Source organism: Lepidothrix coronata, unplaced genomic scaffold (assembly GCF_001604755.1).
Source record: "Lepidothrix coronata isolate B3197 unplaced genomic scaffold, Lepidothrix_coronata-1.0 Scaffold87, whole genome shotgun sequence".
Lineage (NCBI taxonomy): Eukaryota > Metazoa > Chordata > Aves > Passeriformes > Pipridae > Lepidothrix > Lepidothrix coronata.
Window position 1 is genome coordinate 1,903,237 of NW_016690267.1, and position 27,947 is coordinate 1,931,183.

The 27,947-nt window shown below is 39.0% G+C and overlaps 1 protein-coding gene across 4 annotated transcripts in view; it reads right to left on the minus strand.

The window, feature by feature from the left end:
• PLCG2 (phospholipase C gamma 2) overlaps nucleotides 1-27,947 on the minus strand; it is a 74,719-nt gene that overhangs the window by 27,596 nt on the left and 19,176 nt on the right. For all 4 annotated transcript variants that reach the window (XM_017820984.1, XM_017820980.1, XM_017820981.1 and 1 more), the window contains 24 exons: nucleotides 27,763-27,903; nucleotides 25,333-25,426; nucleotides 24,017-24,064; nucleotides 21,255-21,339; nucleotides 20,391-20,474; nucleotides 19,096-19,139; nucleotides 17,832-17,904; nucleotides 16,724-16,825; nucleotides 16,454-16,572; nucleotides 15,477-15,562; nucleotides 14,406-14,526; nucleotides 13,887-14,055; nucleotides 12,528-12,632; nucleotides 12,231-12,320; nucleotides 11,478-11,656; nucleotides 10,455-10,655; nucleotides 9,070-9,189; nucleotides 7,563-7,743; nucleotides 6,537-6,605; nucleotides 5,215-5,324; nucleotides 4,317-4,413; nucleotides 3,327-3,393; nucleotides 2,917-3,074; nucleotides 178-280 (listed from right to left, as the gene is read on the minus strand). In XM_017820984.1, coding sequence (XP_017676473.1) covers nucleotides 178-280; nucleotides 2,917-3,074; nucleotides 3,327-3,393; nucleotides 4,317-4,413; nucleotides 5,215-5,324; nucleotides 6,537-6,605; nucleotides 7,563-7,743; nucleotides 9,070-9,189; nucleotides 10,455-10,655; nucleotides 11,478-11,656; nucleotides 12,231-12,320; nucleotides 12,528-12,632; nucleotides 13,887-14,055; nucleotides 14,406-14,526; nucleotides 15,477-15,562; nucleotides 16,454-16,572; nucleotides 16,724-16,825; nucleotides 17,832-17,904; nucleotides 19,096-19,139; nucleotides 20,391-20,474; nucleotides 21,255-21,339; nucleotides 24,017-24,064; nucleotides 25,333-25,426; nucleotides 27,763-27,903 — 2,646 coding nt within the window. The remainder of the gene's footprint in view (nucleotides 1-177; nucleotides 281-2,916; nucleotides 3,075-3,326; nucleotides 3,394-4,316; nucleotides 4,414-5,214; nucleotides 5,325-6,536; nucleotides 6,606-7,562; nucleotides 7,744-9,069; nucleotides 9,190-10,454; nucleotides 10,656-11,477; nucleotides 11,657-12,230; nucleotides 12,321-12,527; nucleotides 12,633-13,886; nucleotides 14,056-14,405; nucleotides 14,527-15,476; nucleotides 15,563-16,453; nucleotides 16,573-16,723; nucleotides 16,826-17,831; nucleotides 17,905-19,095; nucleotides 19,140-20,390; nucleotides 20,475-21,254; nucleotides 21,340-24,016; nucleotides 24,065-25,332; nucleotides 25,427-27,762; nucleotides 27,904-27,947) is intronic.

Consider the following 27,947-nt stretch of genomic DNA (forward strand, 5'->3'; position numbering starts at 1 on the left):
AGACCTGGCAAACAGGTTCTTACCATAAAATCATATAATGCACAGTAAAGCCACTTTGAAGGTTTTTTACAAACCACAAGTGTTCAGCCAGATTTTACCTTCAGTTCTAAAATCTCAACTAACATCTGTAAAGATAGAAGAAAGAGTAAAATTCAGTTGTAATATTAAAGATAATACCTAAATTGTCCTTGGTTTTGCTCGTTGGCTTGCAGTAGATTACCAGATCAGATAACTCAATAGCAATTAATTGATTCTTTTCCCAGTATTTCCTTCTGTTCTCCTGGAAAACATAACAAAGTTTTAGATTACAGATATGCTGAGTATTATGGTACAGTAACTGCAGGGTGTACTCTAATGTGCATTCTTTGGTGCCCAGATTCCTATCTGATACTTTAGACACTTGCATAGATGTAAAGCACTTTCAGACCTAACTCAGAGAATAGGCTATAACCAAGTGGTTTTGGGGTTTAGTTGGGGATGTGCTTTGGGGTTTTTTTTTTTTTATGGAGGAGAAAGGTGTTGTTTGGCGGTTTTTTTAAGCAAGGGTTTCATTGCTTCCCTGATCAGTCCTACTCAGAATCCCGGCAACATTTTTTTTTTCTTTTAATGTGGCTCTACTCAACTTATTTTTAGTTATGTTCTTAACTCTATAGCTCATATAAATGCAAATGTATGCAGAAAAAAATGCAAAGGGTAGTGAAGTGTCTCTGTATTTATTTAAAATTCTGAGCAGAACTTAAGTCTTGCTAGTAACTCCCAAACAGCTAAATTCAAACCCTGTGAGCACCATTCCTCTAGTTTTCTATTTGTGCACCAAACCAATAATGTTCTGTGTGGAAAATCATGTGCAATCTTGTTGACATTACCAGTACTAAACCCACTATCTACTTCCACATTTGCAAGCACCTGCTCTATGGAAGCTGAGCAATGTTCCCTGCCAGCAAAGACTGGGAACTGCTGGAAGCAGCAAGACATGTCCCGAGTGGAGACATTTGGGCTGGAGGTTTTTCAGACATAAGAAGCTACTACAGGATAGAACATGTTAGAAGAGTCCCATACTGAACAGTGATTTGGCACAAGAGATGATGAAGCAGCAGCTATTAGTAAGTCTTCTGAAAGAATTCCCTCAACAGGACAAACATAAGAGGAATGAAAATCAGAACTAGACAGGCATGAGTTTCCAGAGTGTTTCACTGAAACAGAGATTATGCATTGAAGTCTAAGAAAAGCAAAGAGGAACACAGTATTTAGACTTGGAAATAACCTTGGGGAAAAGCTGTAGAAACCTCATTGTACTCAGTGATCCACCACAGTTTCTCAGATGTTGCTTAACAGTAATCAGAGCTGCAAACAGCAAAAGATCACTTCTACTCATCTCTAGACATAACCCTCTAGTGACAACCAAGCAGGAGTGCTGGCAATGAACAACCACTCCTGGGAGCATGGCAAGGGTCAGTATTGAGCAGAGATGACAAGATACATGAAGCTTAGTTTTATTTCATGTGTATAACAGACACTGCTTAAAACCAAACTAATTTAGAAAAAAAAACAAACCTGTATCACATTGCAGCATAGTGTTAACTCACTATGCCTTTTCCTTCCCCAAAATTCAGCCTGTTAACTGTACTGGCAACAAGGGCCTTTCCTCATCTTTATCCCCTCCCCATGCAGCAGTCTATCATGTGAACTTTCCAGAGGCCATGCTGTGAGGGAAGCCTCCCAGCTGACAAGATCGAATTTTGAAGCATCTTTGAACACAGAGTGTTTAATACTTCTCCAACTGTACAGAGAGAGAAAAAGCTGCCAAGCTCCTGAAGAGCCATTGTTGTACCATAAAAAACATTCAATTTAGAGACGCTTCTTCTGGGTCGTGTTTCTCTTTTTCTCGTTTTTATTTCTAAATGAAAGCCTGGCACAAGAACCTTATCTCTCCTCCCCCAACAATAGGTCAACAGCCTGTTGCTTCTCCCCTTGCTGAATTTGCAGCCCTCTGCTTGAGATATCAACTTGCCTGCTATAAATAGGATTAGGATGACCCCCAGAGCATTACCACTCCATATGACAGATAAACAGCATGAGCCAACATGATACTGAAACACATTTTCCATCAGCCATATCACCCACTTAACAATAAAAGTGAATAAAAGCAACAAAGGAAAGAGTGTAGTAAAGCATAGCCATTTTAAGGACTTTTTGGTCATGTAAAAGAGTTCTTAAATACCAGAAAACACAACAGGGAGGTAAATTAGAGTATCAGAACAGGAAAAGCACGTCCTGAAAAGTGCCTTTAAGTGCTAGTAGAGGAATATAGAAGCTAAACTTTGGCAGAATCCTTGAATTTGTAGGCAAATATTTGGAAATATTACTATTCTGGGAAATCCAGAACGTGCCTATTAGTTACAAATAAATAATTAGCCAAACAATTCCCTATCAGTGCACTCACCGGGAAGCAGAGTTAGTAAAGAGGATTAAGAAGAGTTTAGGGAATGGCAGCTCAGATTTCACACATACTCACCAGTGAATTCACAACTCTGAACAGAACAGTCTGATATCTGAGTTTCTGCTGCTTAACACCAGGACGAACCAGTGTAACCAGATGTACCATTGTAATGGTATCTACTCTGGCCTACTAAGCACCTTCACTGAGGTGCAGGGTGCAACACAGACAGTACTCTGCTGAAAACCTCCTGTTAACATAAATTTACATAAAATGCTCATTCACACACCATTCCCCAAAGATTTTATGGAACAAGAGTCACAGCATCGATAGAACGTACAGAAAACTGGAACATGCATGAGAATAAAGGACCACGTGTTAGCAACATTTAGCAGCATAGAGCAGCTAAAGATAAAAACTATTGTGAATTTATAGCAGTACAGCATAAAAAACAACAAGGAATAATTTCTTCTGAATACCTCTTCTGCAGTTTTCCAAGTGATTTCACGGATACTTTGGTACCATTCAAAGAGTTCTTCTACTTTATCGGTTGCAAACTCAACACAAGGATCTTCTGGATTCTTGGGTTCCAGAATGAAGACAAAAGGCTTTTTGTGCTTCCCTTGTGGCATTTTCACTGTTAGGCAATACAGTAGCAAGAAATTTATACTGAAATCCAACAGTTCTTTTCCTAAGCTGTCATTGTTGATTTATGGCAACAGTTAGCGTTATAAAGTTTCAATGTACAAACCGTGTTGGCTAAATTAATACAAGCAGAGGGTTCAGGTTTTTGGTGGGGTTTTGTTTGGGTTTTTTTCTAAATCTTTCCTTCTAAACATAAAAGAATCTACTCAACACAGAAAGCTCAGGAGCATCAGAAAATACATACCAACATTGTACGTATTGAGCACCAGAATGCCACGGCACAGAGAGCCCAAGGGGTTGTCCTCAATAATCTGAAAAACATGAGTTGATTCTCACCCTAAATATTCTCTTGAGTCAACATGCACAGGACATTAACAAATAATAAACATGCACCATTAAATCCAACCTCAGTTTCACTGAAAGCATGACCACTGTAAGGTTTAAAAGCCTGTTTTTAAAAGCCTGTTTCCGTATCAAAAACGTCTTGTTTTGATAAACACATGTGAATCTCTTCAGTGAGAGTAGTCAAAAGGAGGAGTGCAGCTTCTGACCTAACATAACTGCTCATTTGTTAAGTCTGCTTAAGGTTACAATGACCTGGAGGGAGGAAATCTAATACTTGTGTTTTCCTCCAAAGACTCCTGGAAAATCATTGGAAGTGCTTCAGAACAACAAAAGAATTCAGTGTTTTATTTTTAAAACTCAAAAATGTCAAAACTGATTATTGTGAAATTCTGTTTTCTTTTGTTGAAGAGCTCTTTGTCCAAGACACTGGACCATATATTTTAGATACTTTTGACAAACACTATAGGGTTAGTCATGCATAAAAACTTAATAATGGAGAGTAAAATGGTTCGTAAGATCTGTTTGGACACACAGTTTTCTTATTTGCAAATATTAAGACAGTAACTATACAGGAAAACTAGTTAAAAGTTTCAGGCATGTTATTGTTTAACCAAACTATCTGAAAAACCTGAAGTGGTATGATTTTCATTAACAGGAAATCATCATCATCTCCTGAAACCTCACCAAATCAGCCGTCTCCTTAAATAGTTTTCTATGAGCGAAAATATATTCTGACAAAAATATTCAGCAGCAGAGAACAATGAAGAATACATTCATCTCTCTGTTCTGTGTTCTTTCAGACACAGCATGCAGCGTTGTGAGTCTGTAAACCAGACTTCCACTGCCAGGAGGTACCAAGGAAATGCAGTGGACAAACCATAACCCTCACCTGACTCTCAAGCTCAGCAGAGTTATCAGATGACATGTCTTCAACATAATTAGATGGAAAATAATGTTGGATTTTTTCTCCATAATCCCCCTTCCACCTAAATTTAAACAGAAAAGTAGAGAGAGAGAGAAAAAAAATAGCTAGAGAACTTCAATAGGCCATTAATGAAGCAATAATCCCCAAGAAATTGGTCATTAATACCCCATAGTAGCTTGTCTAGCTGGCTATCACCAAAATATAAATGATGAAGTAGCTAAAAGCTCTAACAAAGTGATCATTAACTGTAGTAACAGATGATTTCAGAGGGATTACAGTTACTGTAAACTGCAATTAATGACTTAAGAGGCTTTTTCCCCCTCCAGTACTAAAAATACTATTATGTGGTTGATTACCCTGTAGAAACTACAGGGAAACATTAGATTCCCAAGCTTCCCAAGCAATTTACAAGCCAGTTAGAAAAGAAAACCTGTTAGGAAAGGAGACTGTACAGAGAACTAAAAAAGGTGGGTTTGATTCCTCAGAAGTGCTTAGCAGAGCAAGGACAGAAACAGGGCAACGATTACAGTGGTAATGGGCGAGTGACTCCCCAGAATACACAAATGTTTGGGAAGGATGAAGGTAGTAAAGGAAAAATACTGGATACACTGGGAAAAGGAAGCTCTGCAGGCTGAGGTTATTGCTGTGGGATAGAAAAATGGAAAAGACATGAAAGGAGACTTGAGGACGAGGGAGTTTTGTGAGTTTTTTTTAATACACTGGCATTAAGATTTATAAGGCCACAGTTAATAAGCAGCAATCAGACAACTGGCAGTTTTTTTAAACTACTACTCAAAGCTCATTTTTTTCCTCCATCTAGTAAGTCACCAGAAGTTCTCTCATGAGGAATCTTTGTCCTTACCAGCCTCCAGTTTCCTTTGTGACATTATGAATTAAAGCTCCTCGAGAGAAGCTCAGTTCATCACTCCTTTTGGCTCTGTAGTCATACAAGGCTTTCACTGTTCTCTGAGGCTTCAAGAGAAACAGAGCAAAGGGGTCATCTAGGGGGACAGGTCATAAAATAATCAATAATCCAATTAAAAAAAATAAAAAAAAAGGGGAGGATTGGATTATTATTTTGTTGTGATGAAGCTTAGAAAACAAAATACAGAAGATCCAGAGTGACATCTATTGGTGGAAGCAAGTGATGCTACTTTGTTATTCTTCAAGTATCAGCTCGGGGAAAAAAAGAAAAAGAAAACAAAAAACCAAAGAATCTCTCTTTTATGGGCGCTGAAACATAATTACGGTAGAATAAAAATAAAAATAAGAAACCCCATACAGTGAAATATCAATCCTCTGTTTTTAACCCATGTAATCATTTGGAGTTTGTAGGCTTAGATGCCTACAAAACCTTCACTTCAAAACCACATCAGCTATCCTGCTGGTCACATTTCCTTTACGAAGACAGGCAGTTTTAGCAGGATGAGCAATTCCTTTATCTTGAGTTTACTCCTACTACCCAAATTCTTCAGCAGCAATGCAAATTCATTGGCCAAAAAGACTAAAAAGAATTACATTCACGAAATTTGCAAGCAGGTGGGTTTTATGAGAATTTACAAGTAGGCAGGCCCTAGCAGGAGTTACAGACGTGTTTGATGTGCCACTTGTTTTTAAAACAGTATTTATATTTTAAAAGAAGACAAACTTTAATAACTCATTAATAAACCAAAAGCGCCATTTTTACACAGAAAGCACATGAATACACTCTGCACCTATGTGTGCATTCAGGCCATGCTTGATGATGGAAATGCAATGATTTTGTGCACACAAGTAACAGTGTGTAGAGACACCCACAGGCACAGAAATGAGGTTTATTTGTTGCACTTTCTTTCCACAAAGATGTGACCTTCTCAAATTGAATCTTCTCACAGGTATTTAATTTGGGGACACACACCTGCATAAGCCAAATCAAATTGTCTCCACAGACTCAATAGCAAGAAGTGCCCAAATTCCCAGTGTGAATGAATCAGTACAGGATTTGAACACAAGAAAATGTGTGGGTACAACTTTTAGAGACTAGAAAAAAAAAGTCCCACCCTTGAAATTTCTGCTGTCCAGTCCCCCATGATCAAGCAGCCTGATGCTTTCAATTCTCCTTTTCATCACTGCTAACAGGAAACAAACAAGTCTCATAATTTTAAGAAGTCTATAGTGAGTGTGAATAACTTTCTTTAAGCATACCACTGTGGGGGTGATTTCACTGGGTTCCACATACATCTTGACATCATAGAGGGAATTAATATCTTTTTCCTAAAAACAAGAAGGAAAAAAAAAAAGAAGTTTCAGAAATCAAAAATTATAAAAGTGCTTAATGTTAATTAATTAATAATAATTAATATAATATTATATATTATATAATATTATATAATATAATAATATAAAAGTACTTAACATTCATTGCTGAAACCACCTTTTTGACCATACATAGGCAAACAGAAGAGGAGGGAAGCCAGATACCTATGTTTTGCTCATTTCTATAGTTGAACATACCTGAGCATGAGTTTGTTATTTAATCTGTCTGTGCCTCAGTTTAATGAACAGTAAACCCCCATGAAATAGCAATTCCTCACAAAGGTATCTCTTAATCAGTCAAATAGCTTTTTGGTTGTGAGAACCCTTCTGTGTACAACCAGGAAAGAAATACCTACACTCATGATTTCTGTGCTACAGTACTTTAGTACTAGTATTGGTTTCACTATTAGATAAAAATTCTAAAACAATATACACAGTCATCTGTTTCATTTTATTCTGTCCTTGTGATTCCATTTGGACCTGGACCTAAGACACAGAACCTTTGCTATAGGCAACATTATAAAAAACCCTGAGGTCTAAAATCTTTTTAGCCCCTTTCAGTCTCCCCAGAGGAAACAAAATCCCCAGGTTTTGGTTTCCTCAAACATGCCAGATGCTTTTTTCCCACAGATATATATCTGAGGAGAAAAGACAGTACCTCAGGTTTTCCAAAAGCCTCAGCAAAGCTTTCTCATAATGAAACACATCCATCCAGAAAGGAGACCTTTATCCTCAGCTAAATGTTCAGGCTCCTCGTTTAGTCAATGGATAGATCCCTTGGGGAGACTTTGCGAGAGAAGTCAATATAACCATCTCTGTTTCACAGAAAACTACCTGTTAGACCTCCCCCAAGCTGATCTACCTCAGCCAGGCTGAACCCCAGCCCTCAGGCCCCCGGTACCGGCCCCCCCTCACCGTGCAGTAGCGCTCCAGCAGCTCCTCCGTCACCGGGTACCGCAGCTTCATCTTCCTGTACAGCCGGTGCTTCTCGTAGTATGTCACCAGCTCCACCAAGCTCTCAAAGTAGGCCGAGGTTCCCAGCACAAAGTGACGACCTTCTTGCTGAATTCGGAAGTGCTTCACCTTCCCCTCCGCCCTGCGGGACAAGGGCAGGTGCTGTGAAAGGTGTCGGTGCTCGTGGGGAGGGCTGTGTGTGCACCAAAGCTGCCTCGTGCATCTCAACCATGTGAAATGATTTCTCCCCCTAACAAAGCCTCTCCCATTCAAATCGAATTACAGTTGCCTGATTAAATTCACAAAAAAACATTGTCGCTTTTCTAAAACGTACAGAGTCCTGGGACAAATCCATGGTTTTGCTTGGATTACATTTCTGTGTTTTTTCCCCTACAGAGAGGTATTTTGTCGCCTTCATACTAACACAAATATCTCTGATCAGACTGAGAGTCCCTCTGGAACCCACTGCTGCTGATCTGCCACTGTCCCTAAGCACCAGACACACTCCCCTCAAAATGAGTAGCTGTCTCTTCCTTATAATCATCTTGATAACTACAGAAATCAATTTTGAAAGAAAAAAGAAATCTCTTGTGCTTGAACACAAGGTTTGTGTTTGCATTGATAACAGCAAAACAATCCACTGACAACCATCCCACCTAAAGAAGATGGTTTGTGTTTCCATAGATAAGGGTAAAACCATCCTCTGAAACCATCCCACCCACAAAGACCCCTTTTCAAACTGCTGAAGTTTTGGTACTTCTTGTTTTCCCCACTGTTAAATGTTTTTATTGAGATGCTGCAGCTCCAGTTACTTCAATATCCACCTTGGTAACAGCAGAAAGCTTCAATCTGAAGTACATAGGAGACTGGGGAATTTTGGACATCTTCAATACACAATAAGCATATAAATGAGCAATTTTCTATGTTGCTAAATTATCCATTTTCAGAGAAATGCAATTTGATCTGAAGGCACGATGGAGAACACAATTCTCTACATTTTATTAATGTTTTTACAAGAGCCACAGTTTCAAAACTGTTTTCCCTGGTGAGAAAAGCCAACAATTTCACTTTGACATTTCTTTTCAGTTATATGACAGGTCAGGATTTCTAGGGGATAAGGACATAGAATCACTGATGAACTTGCACCAAAGGAAACTTCAAAATAACACCATCTAGCAAGGGGTGTCAAAGAAGTGAAGAAGGGCTATGCACAGTTCTGAATGGAAAGAAAGGGACAGCTGGTGCTCAAACTGCCTTTATAAAAGCATAGAAGTTTATGCCAGTCACAAATTAACTCTTGTACACATTCCCATTCTTGGAGCTGCTGCACAAATCGATTACTCAAAAGTTAATTACTCAAAGTTTGAAAGCAAGAATACCATGACTCTAAAAAGACCATCATTTTTTAAATAAGAAAAACCAGCACATTGTTGGGCTACTAGGTAGGGCCTATCTGTCCTTTTCTTACCTGAAAGTCATGGCAAACGAGTCAGGTTCATCTCTCTTTCTAATCAGAAAGGCTCCATCTCGAGGAATTCGCATGAGCATGTCTTCTGCCTCGCCCCGACTCAAGTTGCTGTAGTACCAACTACAACAGATAAAAACCAAAATGGACAAGGCATTACAAGGCTTGTCAAATGTCATTCAGAGAGAATAACAGACAGTATTATTAACAATAGAGTTTCAGACATTGTAAGAAAAATTAGATTTTCCCCATCTTGCCACCTATGACAGCAGGTTTTTACAAAACATTGGAACACGGAAGCTTATTTTGGAAGAAAGCAAGGAATATATCAGTACACCTTGTCTATCTCAAATCATAAAACATAAATCTACATTTCTTCCTGAAACAAAGGCATTGGATCCTGCTTTTAGTCTGCCATTCCATTCTCAGGAGTTGATTCAGTTTTGACACAGCAGATTTAAGGTAAAGTCCAAACATAGACAAAAGAAAGACACCAGGCATTTGAATTCTTATCTTTAGTGCTTGATTTTATCTTCTCTGTAGGGATGGACCTATCTTGAGTCTGAGCTGTGGCCACTTATACTGGCAGTATATTATTAATATCCCTACCTTATTCAGAAAGGCAGGAAAGTCTAAGCCTTAAACTCTACCTTCCCCTCTCACTGGCTTCCCAAGTTACCTACGGGTGCTCAGTGACTCCTGGATCCCAGCAGGGCAAAAGAAAGTTTAGTCACAGATCAGTATTTTACATGCAAAAGAGATTTACTTTTCTCACTGTGAAAGAAACCCAACAGAACAAAGGGCAGTGATTACAGTCAGCAAACAAGGGCAAGCTCTGCCCAGGATCTGCGACAGGCAAACACCAGCTGGAAACAAACACCGAGCTGTACTAGTTCCTACCACAGGGGGTGAAGTCAGCCTAACCAACTCTGACAGGGGTGAGGTGGAGGGCAGGATTAGGAAAACGTAACTGTTTGGGCTCACTGCCCCAGTAACAGTTTCCAGATGGCACAGACCATGACCACTCAGTTGCCAAACCACAGCCAACTACTAAATATCTAATCCAACCCACTGGGTGTTGTAAAACACTGAGCAGACAAAGAAGGAATTGGCACATTTCCACGGCATTACAGTTCTCACTGATTTTCCTAGTTGCTGCTAGTAAATTGCTTTCCAGTGACTGCTTTTTGTTGTACCAAGTCCTCACAAAGTCAGTGGTGTTACTCGGGATCTTTCAGGGATGCTTATTCCTCCAACTTCCAGGGACAAGCAATATTTAAAGCGCGCTCCTGAATCCAGGGAATTTTCTACAGAAAAATCCAAGACCAGCTGAAAACAAGGCAAAGGACACTGACATAACGACGGTGCTTGCCTTCTGCTGTACGTACTCTTTAGTCTCGTGAGGGCTGGGATTAGGCACAGCATCAGTCAGGCGCAGCTCAAACTCAGCACAGCGCAGGTGGGCCTCCTTGTAGTGCTGGATGAGATCGTAGATGCTGTCAAAGGTGAGGTTGTCTGTCAGGTAGTACTTCACAGTGTCCCCATCACCTGTGGAACGGATCCGGCAGTGCTGGACTCTCCCCGACCTCCTGAAGAAGTGAAGGGGGGCATAAGGAAAATACAGGTTTTATAACAGATTTTCTTCTTTTGAAGCCCTTCCCCACCCATTCCTGGTCAACTTGTTGGTGAGCTTGTGAAGAGGCAAGTGTCATCTCATAAAACAACAACAACAACAAAAAAAAAAAACAACAAAAATGCTGACAAGGGAGACTACAGGACCAAAATAATAATTTTCAACTGACAATTGTTTAAAATCTGTCATAAACTTATTCTGCAAAATTTGCTCTGACAGCTCTCTGAGTCAGAAATCCATCTGACACTGTTCCTCATAATGTCCCAACCAGAAAAAAAACAAAAAAAAACCCACAAAAAACAACAAAACCCAGACTATGAAAACAAACAAACAACCAAAAAAACCAACTTCAAAAATCTTTATTATTTTCCCTCTAGAGGATCCTTACATTGAAAAGATCAATCTCTGATAACAAAGGTACACTCATGAGACTACCTTTTCAGTGTAGAAACCAGCAATTTATCTCTAAATTAAAAGATCTAATTTTGGCCCACTCATTGAGGAAATAACAAATCCTATTTCCTGCCAAAACACTAAAAAAGTTGGGGGTTGGGGAAGAATCAAGCCAGTCAGTCCTCTCTTGACAAATCTAACGCTTCAAATAAAGCCTACTCTGCCAAAATGTGCTATGTTACACTCAAGCTTAATTTAGAAAGTAGTCTTTCACAATCCCATCCATAACATTTGAGTATTATTCCTATTTCTTCTCAGCCATAAATGCATATTTTAAAAATACACACATTCTTGTGCAATGCCATAAAACAAACAATCACCATACCAGAAAGACAAGGTGTAATCATCAGGGAAAGCTTCACTTTCCCTAACTAGGAATGTCCCATCCTTGCCACCCATTTCAGCACAATATTCCTGGAGCAGTTTCTCAGCAGTTGTTCTCCCCCCTTTCATTTTCCCATGGAACCATTTCTCTTTTAAGTGCAGTTCAGTACGTTTCACCTCCTAGACCAGAAAATAAGAAATTTTATAATGCACTTTTAATTTTATGGTTTTGAAACAAAACAATCTCCTGTTTCAGGATTTCAGTTCTACCTAGGCCTGAGCTCTCCAGCCAACCACCTTTATAGTCACCCTGCTTTACCAAGCACCACGTGCTCAACTGTGACAAACACTTTGCAAAAGGGAAATGAACCCCTGTAAGAGGTGAGCTGGGTTAGTAACACAACAAACATTAGTTCATGCTGTTTAGTTTGAGAACAGCAATAACACTCCAAAGACTTTGTCAGTGCACATGTCATCATTAGCAGATAAGTACCAAAATTGTATTTAATTGTCTTTGTACTCATCTTTGAAAGTCCTCATTTAACCAAGGGAAAAAGTTATTTTATCAGAAATAGGGTTAACTGGAGTTAACCTTGGCAAAGACCCTTTTATAAATGTTTTATCTCCACACTTTTTACCTCACATGGCTCCTCTACAATTTCAACATTGGGTTAAAAAAATATACATGTGTAGACACTGAAACAATCTGAGAGAATAAAAAAAACATGCTTAAACAATAAAACACAGCCATCACCTTTGATGAATCTTCGTCAGCATTCTGTTCTATATCATCACTGAATGAAAGCTTTTCATCAGCAATAGCACAGTAGTGCCGAGTCCATTTCTGAAAGTTGGGAGACATTGAAACCATTAACAAGAAAGAGGGAAACCACAATCTCAAAACAAGGTGTAACAATAAACAAAATACCTTCTTCCCCTCATCCACACCTGTTCAACTGGCAATATTACTTACACATAGACTAAGAAAATTCATGCAAATTTCTAGTATTACAGAACTGAGTAACAAACCAGCAAATGTCAGAAATAATACCTGTTCTATTGTGTCCCACATGTAAAGTTCTCCTTGCTGCTTCTTTTCTTCTTTCTTGTCTTCCAAGTTCACATCAATGTCTCCCTTTGGCCCCAGTTTTTTGTGCTAAAAAATAGAAAAACAAAAAACCCCACCACACTCATACACTTGCAGAGAATCACACATAAAATTGCTCTTAATGTTTCAGCACACTCAGTATTACTGAAAGTAATTGCACAGCCACTTTCTGTCATTCCCATAACAGCAGCTGTCTTACAAGGAACACCAGGGCTGGAACTTCTTTCTTTAAAATTTAGATCTCATATAAAGGTTAAGAAACTAGCAGAGGTATCATTCAAGCAATAAAGAAACAACTAGTTTTATAAGATTTTGCCATTCTTTAGAGAACAGAAAACATGAAGTGACACATACCAAGAAATAAGGATAAAACAAGAATCCTGCAGAGAGCAGGTCATAAGGAACAAAAAGTCAAAACAAAATGAAAAGACAGGGAATTAAAATGAATGGGGATTTCACTGTTTTACAAGAAAAATGAGCACAAGGGAAATCTTTCATGAGAAAAAGGGGCCAAGCTCTAATTTCTTGAGAGTTGTCACAAAACCCAGTATCTCAGGGGGCCACAGGTAATATCACTTACTTAACTGCAGTTAATGATGAGATTGTCTCATATCTAGTTCTCAACCACATTCAGTTCTGCATAGCCTACTGTTGGCAGATTTCAATTTGACAGGCTTATCTGAAAAATCTCACAGGCCAGTAAAGCAGGAGTTGCCTCTGACTGTTTACTGACAACATTTTCCAAACAAAAGCCAAACAACACAACCAGCTCACTGGCAGGTGCTGATCTATTTAAAGACTCTTCAGTGCTCTTTTAGACAGCACCGAGTGTTATGGATGTTCTCTTGTGCACACTCATAGGAGTTTTCAATTCCCTTTAAATCAGACCTGTCATGTTATTAATCATGTGCCTGTGCCAGTCCCCTCTGTGCTCTGCAAGGTAACAACAAACAGTCTGGAGGGAACAAAAAAACCACCCAAAAACTTTAGCACAGAACTTCTGCACCTTATAATGGCGTGCTACTATTTCCAGACTGACATAATCTGGATGCTTATACCTTTCTACCCTTATTTCTTCTGTTGAGAAGTTTAATACAGAGGATGCAGTACTGTTAGCCAGAAAACTGCAGCATGGACAAAAGTGATTATTGTTTTACTAAAGAAATCATGAACAGCTCTCATATTCTTTACCTAATATTGCCTTTCAAAAAGGTTCTACTGCAGTTTCAGTCTGAGAAATAGTATTTCTGGCTCCTGCTCTTGTTTTCCTATTTTATCTCCCAGCACACAAAGCAAGCCTACCTTGATGATGATTTTCTCTTTCAGCTGGGTTGGTGATGGGAGCTGATCTGCACTGGCTTCTACAGGCTTCACTAAAAGATGATCCCCAAATACCTCCTTGAACACTTTGGCCATGTGTCGCTGCTGCTCCACACTACAGTGCTCCTCGATTGACAGAATGACGGGGTACCTTTGATGCAGAAAAACGAGGTGAATGAAGACAATTTCTTATTATTACAGCTGGCAAGGCCAAGAAAACAACACCCTCCCTCACCCCTCAGATGAAAGAAAACATCTGAAGCAAACAAGATGACAAAAGGAAGAGGCAGACCTCAACAAATAATAAGAGATGTGCAATCACAGAATCACTAAGGTCAGAAGGGACCTGTGGAGCTATCTAGCCCAAACCTCTTCTTTGGGAAGACCCACATTTGGCAATAATGAAGACTACTGGATGTCATTTTTGCTTTAGATTACAGAGCAAATAAGTTCAGAAAGGGCTATGAAAAAATGCTGAAGGAAAAATCAAACAAAGCTTACTCAGATGTAACAAAGGCATGATCTTTGATTGCCTGTACTACGTCATCAAACTTGATCTTTGTTGTCCGTGTCCATCCATGGTAAATGATGGGTTTCCCATCAGGACCATCCCAGCAATCCACTAGGGAAGACAAACAGTGGAAGAAGGAAAAGACCAAACAGTTCCTTAAATCACTCTAGTAGAAAGAATACATCCAAAACTTCAGTGTTCTTCATAGACTTTAATGTTCTAATAAAATATTCCATTACATGAATTTATATCTCTCCCAGAGGAAACTGAGCTCATTTAAGTAAGAGCAAGACAAATATGATACAATATAAAATCTTCCCAAAGCATTGTTATGTGGGAATCTGGAACAAGAAATTCTGGCAAATTCGTGTCAGTCTACCAGGTTAGAATAATTTTCCAAGGATAAATACAATTTCAACAAGTGGCAAGTTGAGAGTTTATGTCTTCTGTTGATTTGGACCCTGAAACTCTACTTTGAGATACATTTTGCATCAGCCAAACTGAAGAGGCAATAGAACCTAGTTTTATGAAGTAACTGGTAAAATAACATGAAATAAAGTTAAACTTTTCAATAAGGAACACAAGCACACAGATAAGATGCATTCACAACTGACGGAGAACAAATGCACGAAAGACATCAACTGATTTACAAGTAAGTTGAACAGGATGACAAATGACACCAAATCACAAAAATCTCTGTGTCTTAGGCTTGTCTGTATTACAGTAAAGGCAAATAAACTATGTGTCTATGCTACACAAGTGCTCCAGTTTAAATCCTAAGCTTTCATATAGATTCAAGATTGAAATTTTGGTATACAGTGAGAGGAGATTTAGGAAGACTTTCTGAAAACTGCAAGGGAACAAGAATCAGAGGAAGTGAATGGGGCAATAGTGGGACATAAGAAGAACAATTCAGGGAATCAGTGTTCTTTATATGACTAACTTCAAATTCAGAAAACAAACTAGTTCTTGATTTCGGTTCTTTTTTCTTTCTTGGTAAACAGAGGACACTACTTGTACAGACAGCATGTTACAAACTACTCCACAAGCTCTTTACTCACACTCAATACATCGACATCCCATTCTGAGGCACCTGATGTAGGCTTCTGTGGAGGATTCACTTCGAAGCTGGTCTCCTGTCAGGTATCTAAGGAGTAAACGGAAATAGTAAAAGGGAGTCCATTGCACCCAGTTGTCACTCACTCACTGGGTGATATTCTGTCTCCTGTAATGGAGAATATATGTTGATTTTTTTAATTTTTTTTTTTTAAATTGTGATGGAAGAACCAAACTCTGCTGAACCTGATGTTATCAGATTTCTGAATGGACAGAATTCTAGGAGGTTAAAGCCGCAATATAAACATCAACAGGCTCTAACTGACATGCTTCTAGAGAGCAAATCATGAGTTTTAAATCATATCTAAACCACATTGTGCTCAGGCATGATCATGTTGGAGGGATGTGGAGAGTATTTAGAGTGATACCACACCTCATACTTCAAAATACACCTGTAAGCTATATCCATATCCAATGTATTGCATTCCCTGCAATACTTTATTTGTTCATCTCTCCTCCCTCTCTTTACATCTTTTTTTTTTTGATTATTCATTTTTGCTAGATGAGCAAATCCCTTTCATCTGAAGACAGTTCAAACTCATCATCACATCATTTGTACAACCAATGCTGACAGGAGCTCAGCAAGGCTGTTGGTGCTTGGAAAAAAAGGGAAGCTCCTTTAGTAACTTATATTTCTGAAGGCAGAGAGGCTGGAACAGTTTCAACTCAATACTTTTTTATTTTTGTAACAGGGTTCAGGGTTTGGGTTTTCTGGCAGCTGAGCTCGGTTATATCTCAAAAGCTCAAAGATCTTCTGAGAAGGGGAAAAAGGAGTCCCACAAACTCTATTTAGCACATTTACATCACACTTTAGGAAGGTTTCACACATCCACACAGTACATTTCTGGCATAATTTACTGTCTCCTAGCAGGTGTTAGGCTTGTTTGAATAGGGATAGACAGCGGGACTTCTGGTAACTTACGTGTTATGAGAGGAAGAAATCCAGTAGTGGGACAAAGGATTATTCATATCCTGCACATCTATTGAATCATATTTCTCATCCCAAATACTGTTTTCTTTTGCAAAAAGGTAAGCAAGGAACTACAATACAAAGAGAGAGAATTTAAATGTTTATACAAGACTGAAAGAAGGCCAGCAATGTAGCAAGAGAGGCCTACAGGACCTGCCATCATGAAAATATTGTGAAAGAGAAGAAGTGCATGAGAAGCACTACAAAGTACCATTATCTCACCTCATCAACAAAGAGGAAAGGTTCAGCAGTTTCTCTCATAGTGTCGTCAATAAACTTTGTCATTCGTTCTCGGACTTTACTGAGATCTTGTGCCCAAGACTCCTTCAGATAATAAAAATACAGTAAAAAAAAAACTTTAGAAGTGATGTTATTCAACATAAAAATCAAACAAGGAACAGAGAGACCTACAGAAGTGATTTACTTCTTTCTCATCTGCCTCATACAATATATTTTATTGTAATCACATATCTTAAGGGTCTCCCTTATGATGTCAAAGGGGGGAAAAATAAGATCTCCATGTAAGTACATTTATGGACTAGACGTCCAGAAGATATACACTACTTAAGTACATATATGCACTGACACAGAAAAAAGCTGGCCTCCTTGGACACTGCTTCACTATAATCTCTCTCATTTCTAAGTGCAGTCTGAATGTCCTTTGAGCACAGTGCAATTGAGAGAAAAAGAAAGTAGCAAGCTTATACAGGAAGTGCAAGTCTCGCTTTTCAACCATATTTGCAAACCTGGAGCTCAGCAGCGCCGAGCGAATCTCACACAATTTTTTCCCATGGAGTCTGTGCTAAGTGACATCATAAAACCCCATGAAGACAGTTCCAGTCCCTGACTCCATCCTTATCTGCTTGCTGGCACGGGACATCTAACTGGCTGTATTCAATAGAAAATTTCCTTTGAGTGGAATGCAGGCAGGCAGCTTTGTGAGAGCTGCTAAAACGGGGCCATGGCCAAGGCATTACCACAGTGCACCTCTGCTGACAGCTGTAACCAGGCAGGCAACCATCCCTGACACACACCCAGCATTTATTTCTAACCTTGTCTGTTTATCTACACGACTAAGTGGAGGCCTGTTAAAACCTTATTTACTTTGTCCTCCTTCTTGTCCTCTGGTGCACCTTCACAGGCTTTACATAGATGAAAAATAATAGTTCTTGTGAGCTTCAATGGCAACAAATGAGAAATCTTTCCAAGGCCCAGTATTACAGTGAAATCAATCATATTCTAGGACACATCACATTTCTTTTTAATGAGCCCAGAATTCTGTGAGACAATCTCAAGGAAAATGAACTCAGTATTTCTGCAACCTTCCCACCTGCTGCTCGTGTAGCAGGAATCTCTGAAAGTCGTGGAGGTGAACTGCTGAAGCATCTGGACGGTCAGTGTTTCTTTAAAAAAAGAAAGGGAAAGTGAGGCTAAAGAAATCAGAGCAAGTGTGTTCAGATATTACAGCAGAAGATGATATGGATTTGTGTCTTGGATTTACAGTATGAATGTGCTGCCACCACCAAGAAACTTCATATAACTTCAATGGAATTTAGAGTAGGCTTGTAGCATTGTATTATCCAGTTACTGCATTTTGAGCCTCCAGGACTACTGAATGTATTTTAACAGTAATTCACTGGGAAAAAGTAAAAATCTGTGCTCATTGCCGTGTAGCAAATGAGCAGCATTCACTTGACAGGGGTGCTGGTAAGTTCAGTTGAGGCAAATGGGGACACTGTTCTTTTAAAATATCACAGAGCCACACTTCCACAAATAACTCCTTCTGTGGAATGTTTAGATGATCCACTGTGATAGAGCAAAACCTTCTGAAAAAGGAGGCATCAAGCTGCACCAAGGAAAAGTGATATAACTGATTTCCCTTTTGTAGGCCACAAATGCAGCAGCATGTGGTACCAATAAGGTAATTATAACCTACCCACCCTTGATAAATCTGTGCTTTTAAGCAGTCTCACAAAGTTCAATTCATATGACATAACCGAGGGCTAAGGAAATACTTGGCACACTCAGAGCAAACTTAAGTTACTTTCTTAATCTGTTAGTGTAATATTCAAACCCAGGATAAACTGCTGTAGTCCACAGTCAAAGGCTTAGCAATGCCTGTGACCTATTTTTGATGCTGTACACATCTGTACACATTTGATGCTGAACACTTAAATGTTCAAGTCCACCAAGAGAAAGGTGCAGAAGCTGTTACTATCAGCATTCTGCTCAAGTCTAGGCAAAGCCTGTGCACCACACCACTCTCCAGACTGAAGTTAAAATTTCTGCATCAAATGGTCCTTCCATAGTTCTGCTCAGCTCTTTATAAAATCAGAGGATTGGCAGCTTCAGTTGTTCAAGTCCATGCCATTTTTGTAGTCAGAAACTAAAAATCGTTCATCAAATTATGTTCAAGACTTATTTCCAATGTAAGTTCACCTTTCTGAATGCAAAAATGTGTATAATTTCTTTTCACTTACTAAAGCATCACAACAACAACAACAACAACAAAACAGTGATATAATTAAAAAGCAATCCTGCGGCATTACAATCATATGGAAATGTGGAGAAATAATACAAATGAAGAGTCTCACCCAAGAATGAACACAGAGGAATCCTTTTTGAATTCATCAAGAATCTTAAAACAAACAAACAAACAAACAAAACAAACAAAAAATGAGGAAAATAAAAATAATAAAAGAATATGCAACTCTCTATCTAAGTCCATCTAATTATGTCCATTGGTTTGGGAAGGGGAAATAAATGCCTGTCTGCTCCACAGAAGTTGCATACAAGTTGGTAAGACACATTTTTAATTGAATGCATGAGAAAAAAACACACAGTCAAAGTTTTGGGGAGCTTTTATTGTTTGATATCCTAGAAAAGCTGGAATTAAGTGTCATCCATCACATTTATTCATGTGAATATAAACCCTAAATTGCTTCCAGCTTGGCACAGCATCGTTACAGATTGCAGGAAACTTATCTACTGATCCAAAGCACTTGTTAAGCAAACTGAGAAGTTTCTTTGAAATGATTCACAAGGGGCAATAATGAGAGCTTAAGGAAGTCAGAGAGTCTCCTTGCTGTGTATTTTAGTCTTCAGCTTTCTGCTTAAGCTAATTAACAAGACTTTCATGACCAAAACTAAAACCCTGTCAGTAAATTTAGGTTCTTTATCACTTCATCGTGATTTCAACATCACTTTTAAACAGCACAAGTTCTACTGCCAAAAAACCAGCACTAACTTCAACTATCAAAGCTTCCATTTCAGTACATGCAAGTTGAATTGACAAGAAGCATGTAGTCAAAGACATTCATGCAAGTAATTTCAAATTATGTGCTCTCACACAGTTTAAAAGGGTTCCTATCTTTCAGAGTCACTAAATGTATGCAGTTTACACCAGCTTCAAGAATCTGTACAGTGAATGCATGGAAACAGTAGTCAGGCAGTTGCCCACTTAAATTAGCTAAAATGTAACTCCACTGCATTTATTCCTGAGGTGTGTCCTGTAATGGACTCACCACTGGTAATCTGGAATATGGAACTGCCTCTATCAATAAAAAGATCAGCCAAGCTTCATGAAAAGGCATTGTACATCCTGAACAAACTCACAAGAAAATTTCTTCCTAAAACCCCCATTCCATCTGTGCACATCTCTACTACCAACACGTAAGAAGCAACATGAATCACTTATTCATCTTCTTATGCCAATTGTTGATGGTAACTGCTATCTACACATCTAGTACAGCAATACACCCTTCTTCTGGTACGAGAACGAGGGGAAAAGAAAACCAGTAACAACGAGAAACAAAAAGATAATCAGCTCTCACCCTTTATTCCAATCAAGCAGTTGAACATTATGAAGGTTATTTATGAAAAAGCTTACCGATTTCTGTTGTTCAAACATGACTTTCTTGTAGAACAAATGAAATTGTTCAAAAGTAAGCTCTTCCTTTTGAGCACCTATTTCCTACAATGGAAAGCAGCACACAGTGAATTTAGAATTTCCTGAACTGCACTTGCACAGTGAACAAGTTACTCTTAGTCCAGTTGCCACCCTCTCACACATCCTGGTCTACTCCAACTTCATTTGTTTTAAACACTTTGGATTTTTTAATTTATTTATTTTTTTAATAATACAAACAAGTAAATAGATGTTACTTTATGACATAGTGTTCCTAGAACCCATCTTTGGCCTTACATTTTGCACTCTGACTCCATTCCCATTACTGAGAGATAAACAGTGCCTCATTTACTCATGGTTGAGAGCACTGAGAGCATTGAGAGCATGGTTAAGAGCATTTACTCATTGAGAGAAGGAGAAGCACAGATGTCTGCTTTAAGGGTGGAGAGTTAAAAAGCAGGAAGAGGTGGGGATAATTAAAGTTCCTGTAGGGATGGAAACAACCTTTAGTTTGAGCAAAGAGGTTATTATTGATCATATTGCAAAAAAAAGTCTTTATCTTACATATGAATTGTATCTTAAAGATAAAATAATTTCCTATGCACTTGCACTGTACTGAAGCTCAAAATCCAATGTTTGCTCTAGTTAACCATACAATGAAAAGAAGGAACATTTATGTCATATTTTCTTAGAGCCTTAGCTACAGGCAAAGCCAAGCTGAGAAATTAACCAACATAATTTATTTAACTGTACATGGTAAGAATCAAAAATACAGACAGTGTCCTAAAAAGAAATGTCAACACGTATCAGATAATTCCAAATAGATTTAAGTAATCAGGTAATTACCGCAAATTTATCCTTTAAGAACTTCATGCTGCTCACTTTGAAGTTCACTTGGGGGAGGACAGTTTTCAGCTCTCTAAGACTGATACTGGGCGGGGGGGAAAAGAAGAATTAAAAAAAAGATAGTAAAACCACTACAGTTCTGTTGTATCTCATTGTATCAGCTACTCATATATTTTCTGTCAACATAAAAATGTGACTATTGAAACATTTTGGGTTGGGCTCATCTCACATACCTGTAAAGTTCTATAAACATAACACCTACATGGAAACAAGCTAGACACAGAGAAACAGGCACTTCAATTCATGTGAACATCCATATCAGGATGAAAAGAACCATGTTAAAGAGACACCTATTTCTCTCCATCAACAATTAATCAGATCTAGATGATCAGCTCAAACGTAGATGTTTGTACATGGTCAAATGAACTGCAGCCTTTCCTCCACTGTTCTAGTCCCACTGCAACTGGATTATAGACACAGAAAACATCGCACAAAGGATATACCAAACAGAGTTGAAACAAAAAATAAAAAGCTTCAGTTTTCTGTACTATTTTCTATACTAGTATAACCCTTTTCTACAGCTGTTATTCACTTAGATGGTAACACTGATTTGCAGAGAAGGCTCTTCCCTTCTGCAACATCTGAACATGACCTCATATTCCCTTCCCAACCAAGTCTTCCCAGAAAGAACTGCCTTCCAGTTTCATTTACACAGGCCTCTGATCCTTTTTACAGAGCTTTAGAATGTTCAGTGATATACCAGCAGCAGTTAAAACCCCAGGTTTTCTAGATGACAGCAAGACAGCAGGTCAAGAGAACACAGGCACAAGATCTGTGGGTCCTACTGCCCACAGAACATTAATGCACTACCAAGAGTACCCAATAAAACAAGACTGAGGTACCCTGCCTTGACCTACAGTGCAATTCATAAGCCATTAAGTCCCTCCAAACACAGGGTCAGAGCAGAGTCGCTCGAAAAGCAACAAAAACAATTAGCACTTAGATGAAAGTAACACTTCTATTCTACACTGTCCATACAAGCAGCAACCCCATGAGATCCTCTCATCTCCATTGTGTAGTGAGGGAAAGAGGCAAAGCAATAAGGAACTTGGTCAAAGTCCATGCTGAAGCCAGATTAGAACTCAGGAAATTCCTGGCTTTCCGCCTTGTCGCCAGACCTCTGGAAAAAAAACACCATTAGAAGCAAGAATGAGCACTCCATTTGTACCCTAAACACCAAGCCATTTCCTCTGGCCAGACAAGTGCAAGTGAAAACAAAGAGCTGGGACTTCATTACCACTGGAAACAACTCCACCTGTGAAACAGGACTAGCCTGGAAGCCTAACCTTTACAATTAACCTCCCTAGAAACTGCAGCTCTAAACACAATGGAACTCAGTCCAAACTCCTTTCCTGAATTTTAATAAAAGCATGAATCATCTAGGGAGAGAACAAAAAACTGCCCTCTCCACAGAGCAAGTCCCCTTGATCCCAACCAAGCTGCCTTGTAGTGATGAAACGACCCTAAAGCAACAAATGAAACCTCTTCAGCAGACACCTACTGTCAGCCACAGCTGCTCTATCCTAACATGGTCCCCAACAACACATTCCCATTGCAGGGTAGTTTTCAAAGTACATCAGGAGGAACAAGTGGATATCCAGTAAAGGATGGTACTGTTCCCTTCTCCACTGTGGCCAGTTTAGGAAACATGGCTCTGAAATGGTTCTCAGCTCACCCTGCCCTGTGCCACAGGCTGTGTGCACAAGGGTGTGATTTCCTGCAATACCTCAGCCTCAATCACACAATGACACACCACACTGCAGTTTGCTTGTAGGAAAAGGTGTAAATGAGAGGAAAAGCACGTACTTTTCTACACTGAATTACACTTTAGAATAAAATGCATGTTCCAGACAAAGAGAAAAATCATGGTAAAGTAATAACACACAGGGAAGGAAGGATTAACATTTTTCTCAGTATCACATGACTTCTGGCAACTTTGAGGAGAGGTTTACAGCTGAATTGATTTTAAAAAAAAAAAAAAGAAGTCTCCTTTGCTGTGCAAAAGCTACAAAGCCACATCAACATGGACCTGAAGTCAGCCACTGAAACTAAAACACATGAAGCTACACAGCACACTGGGAGCTATAACCCACAAGACTTCTTTCACATGAGAAGCACCAGGTCAGAGGTGATTCTTCTGCTATGGTCTGTTCAAATATGTGGCAGAGACAAGCCCAGGTTGCCAGGCCAGCTGCTGGTTTGGTCTGTCTGTGTTAGAGCCTGGTCACTGCAACGCAAACATGGTCAGCAATGAAGGAAGACCTGGTGGCACAGTTGCACAGGAAAGCTCACAGCAGGTTATACAGTCCAAGCATCTGGGCTCCAACTTGGCCATGAAGGGGCAAAGACCTCTATAAAGCAGGCAACCCAACTACCTGCACTGCTGAGCTCAATCTCTGCAGTAAGACTGGAAGATGACAGCTACTTTTCCTCATTCTGCCAGAGTAATTCTAGGCTAAAATTTAATCTACTTATTTTTCACCATTTGTTTCTTCATTATACTACGTACATGAACATGAGTGAGTCCTACAAACACATTTGTTTTTAGCAAATGGCAAAATTCAAGATCAAAAGCAAATACCATTTTCAGGGGCCTCATATTTCACATCTTGGACAGAGAATTATTTATTTATTTTTATTCCAGGTTAGAATCTGCAACAGAAGTTCGCTAAAAACAACTGAACAAAGACAGAGCTTCTTACCTATTTCTTCTACTTTGATCCACAGAATAGATCTGCTTTCTCAGCCAGCTTGTGGAAAAGAGGGGGAAAATGGGGAAAAAAAAAAAAAGAGGTTAATTTAAGAATTATAAAGAAAATACAGCCAATGAAATATCAAAATCCATAGACAAAACTCAACAGAAATACTTATCTTTAGATACATCTAAGGATTCAGTTTTATAAGTGCATTTGTAAACATGTGCTTTTTTTGCTGCTTAATACTGCATTTTCAAGTCAATAAAACAACAAAAGTCATATAAACAACACAGGAAGGGGAAGGGTGGGCAGGACTGAAAAGAATGAGCAACCAGAAGCTGTGAAAACATAAGTGGATAAAGCAAGCCAAAACTTCAGCTAATCTAAACTGGAGTAACTCCATAAAGTCAATGATTTATGCCAGCTGAGGCTGCTGGCTCAAAGATCTGTTAGATGCATAAGTGCATACCAGTTTTAGGTGCACAGTAAAATACTGTTAGCAGCATTAACAGTAAATATATATTCACACACACAATTTTGATCCAAAGGATGAATGCACTGCTAAGGTGATCCTCAGACTCAACAGGAATTACTTGTTTGACATCAATGTCAAGGCCACAGTTTGGTCAGGGAGCAAGAGAGGGCAGAGCATACCCTGACAACAGGTAACAGAAGTGACCATAAACAACAATGCCAGCAGTGACCAAAAGTAATCAGGTATGGAGACAACACTGAAAGCTTGTCACCAGAGCTGGCAGTCTGAGAATGAGCAGTTTCATGTGCAACATCCTCAGAAGATTAAGGGCACAGGTTCACTGTCATGTGGCTGCTAAAGAAATAATTCTTAAAAATGTTCATTTTCAGCCTGAGCCTCCAAGTCAGCTGATCACATTGCCACACAACACAATGGGGCCAGTAGAAAGTAAAAACTGCAAAAATGTACCTCGGAATTCCCAGGACACAGGACACATGGACATCTACTAGAACAAGCCTACTGTGGCTGCATAAGACACTTGAATTTCCCAAGAAGCCAACAGACACCTACACCAGGTGTTCTTGTGATCTCATAAAGAGATTTTGGTTTGGGTACAAAGAACAAGGTAAACTGCAACCTTGCATTAGTGGATGAAGCAGAGCACGATTCCAGAGCTTGTATGTAGCAAAACAGACAATTTCCATATGAGCTTTCAGTATCATACACCAATGGAGAGTAGCTGTTCTTAGGGTAATGGCCAAGCACCACTTAAACATTTCTTTCAGAGTTTCCCCTTTCAATTCCAGAGCAGCATCCAGCCTCCCAAAGTGAAAGTATGTCCACATACCTCTCTGTGATGGCAGGTGTGGGAGCACTCATGACCTCTTGATACAAGATATTCAAGCCACACAACCATTTATCAGTATCATCCTTAGAGTCAGCTGAAAAAAAGTAACACACTATGAGAAACATCAAAACAAAATCGTTACAAAACCAAGACATAACTTGTGATGTTTAGATAAACCCTAGTATACAAAGCTGCTGACTAACCTTTCTGTTTGATAAATCTCATTGCATAGCTTAATGTTTCCAATAATAAAACTAATAAGAAACAGCATAAACTTGGGAGTAAGGAAGGTCTGACAAAAAATACCTCCTTTTGGAAGTCTGCTTATCAGAGCAGGAAAGTTTCAATATCTCAGCAGAAGCACTATGAAACTATTGCTGAGCTCCTGTAGTAACACAATCAAAATTCATTTTCTTATCTAAAAGGTCTAAAATTCCTTACACAGCTTAATACTAGAAGACATGCCCTGAAAATTAGTATATCACTGTCTTGTTTTGTTTTAAATTTAGTTCACCTTTCCATTTCCCACACCACAAGAGTCCTCCACATCGTTTATCGTGATTGCATTTGGTGATTCTTCAACCCAACAGAAGCAAGATGATGAACTGCCTGCTGGGCACAGCCTTCCCTAGAAAATACTGGCTAAGTTGAAACCAGTTTTCTGAGCCTTGGATGAGATGTGAACATCACAGCTCTCATCTGAGCAAAGCTCATCTGATTTAGCATCCAGGTTCTGAAATTTCAAGAAGGCTTTCTTCAATTAAACCAGTTCTGAAAATTTATTTTCGCACAGGAGCTGTAATCCGTGCAAATTCTTTTAATGGCCTTCAAAGCAAACCAGTTTCTCAAAAGATGAAGATTACATTTTATTTAAGCATACTTTCAAACAATGCTTTATGCCCCAAGGATGAAGCTAGAGCCCAGCCTGATCTCCCCATGGAAATGTTTTTCAATTAGTTACAATTTCAGAAAGAACACCCACTACCACTGCCAAAGCAATTCTTCTCCCAAGACAATTCTGCCCTTTATGACAGCTACCATTCCCTTTAAGCAACAGTTATTTTATATTGTTTTAAGAAACCACGACAAAGGACTTTAACAAGGAAAAGGATTTCCCCCTTAATTGAAAGTTATGTCATGTTGTTCTGCAGTTCAGCCTCACAGCAACATATCTCATGGTACCAAGTGTTTTCCAAGTCTTGGCAGAGCCCTATTTTGGGAAGTGTCATGGAGGAGGGACTGGGGGGGCTGTTAGAGGAAATCAATCCTAAGTACCTGGCACAGCTGCACGTAAGCACAGCCACTTACTCAAAATTTTCACAGACTTCAGTCAACAATGGTAAAACTTATTTAAAGTTAAAAGCCTCTAACAATGGATTAGTCACAAGCAATCTTTCATTTCGAGAGCGCCAGATTGCAAAAAACTTGTCTTCTAGTACTGCAATCTATAAGCAATTCATTCCATTAAAAAAAAAAAAAAAAAAGAAAGAGCTGGCAGCATTAAAGCACTTACAAAGCACTCCCCTTTCCTCACATCATGATTTTGCAAATTAATTTAATGATTTAAATGAGTAAGCGTGTTCTTGCTCAGGACAGAGAGAGCTACTACTCCAAATAAATTGTCTGTATGATTCTAAACCAAGGATCCATTACTAACTTTTTAGAAGAGAAATCTCTTGGCAAACTCTGCTAGTTAGAAGCTGTATTCAGCCTGCACTGTAAGAATTTATATCCCTTTTCATTTCAAATTCTTTGGGTTTTGTGACCCTGGATAATCTCACCTGAAATAAGAAAAGCCCCAACCCTTTCCACAGATACAGGATACAATGTCCCTCTGTTTCACACAGATCTCTTCCTTTTCAATTTATCATCTTAGAAATTTATTTATGGTGCCCTAGCAGATCTTTAGAAAATGTTAGTATTATCAGGTGGCATGCACACACATAACCTAAACTAGAACTCCATTTTCTCAGATTAATCTGCAATTGTCCATAGGTGATAGGAAAGTTTCTATGACACAGCTGTGGTCTAACCCTTTATGGGTATTTTTTCCAGAATCATTTTGGCAGACTTAAAATGCCACGCCAATATTCTGGCTGACAAGCTGACTTTGAAGAGGACAATGTTATCTCTGCTCTTCAGTGCAGAAAACCTTACTGGAGATATTTAACCAGCAAAAGTCTACCTTGCTAGAAATGATTGAGCAAATCAGAAATAACACTTGCACAATGCACTGTTTGAAAGTGAAACATTAAAATGCAGCAGTTCACAGACAAGGAGGGCCAAGTAAAAGATCTATCTCCAGATTTTAAGCATCTGATGCATTCCTGAACTACTGAAGTTAAAACCACAGTATTCTTTGCATTACTGTTCAATCAATGTGTTTGATTTGTTCAATGGTAGCTTTAAAGAAGAAACAAAGAAAAGTACCTGCTAAACTTAAGGTGTTGAGGACAAACTGGGTGCCATAAAATATAGTAAAGCAGTGTTCTTCTCTGTGCCTTGCTCTGCAACGTTCGAAGTCCTTTGAATTCTTCCCTGGGCGAATTTCTTTTATTTCCATCAGATCCACTGAAAGGAAACAACAATCAGTCAGTACAACTGCAGAGCCTGAA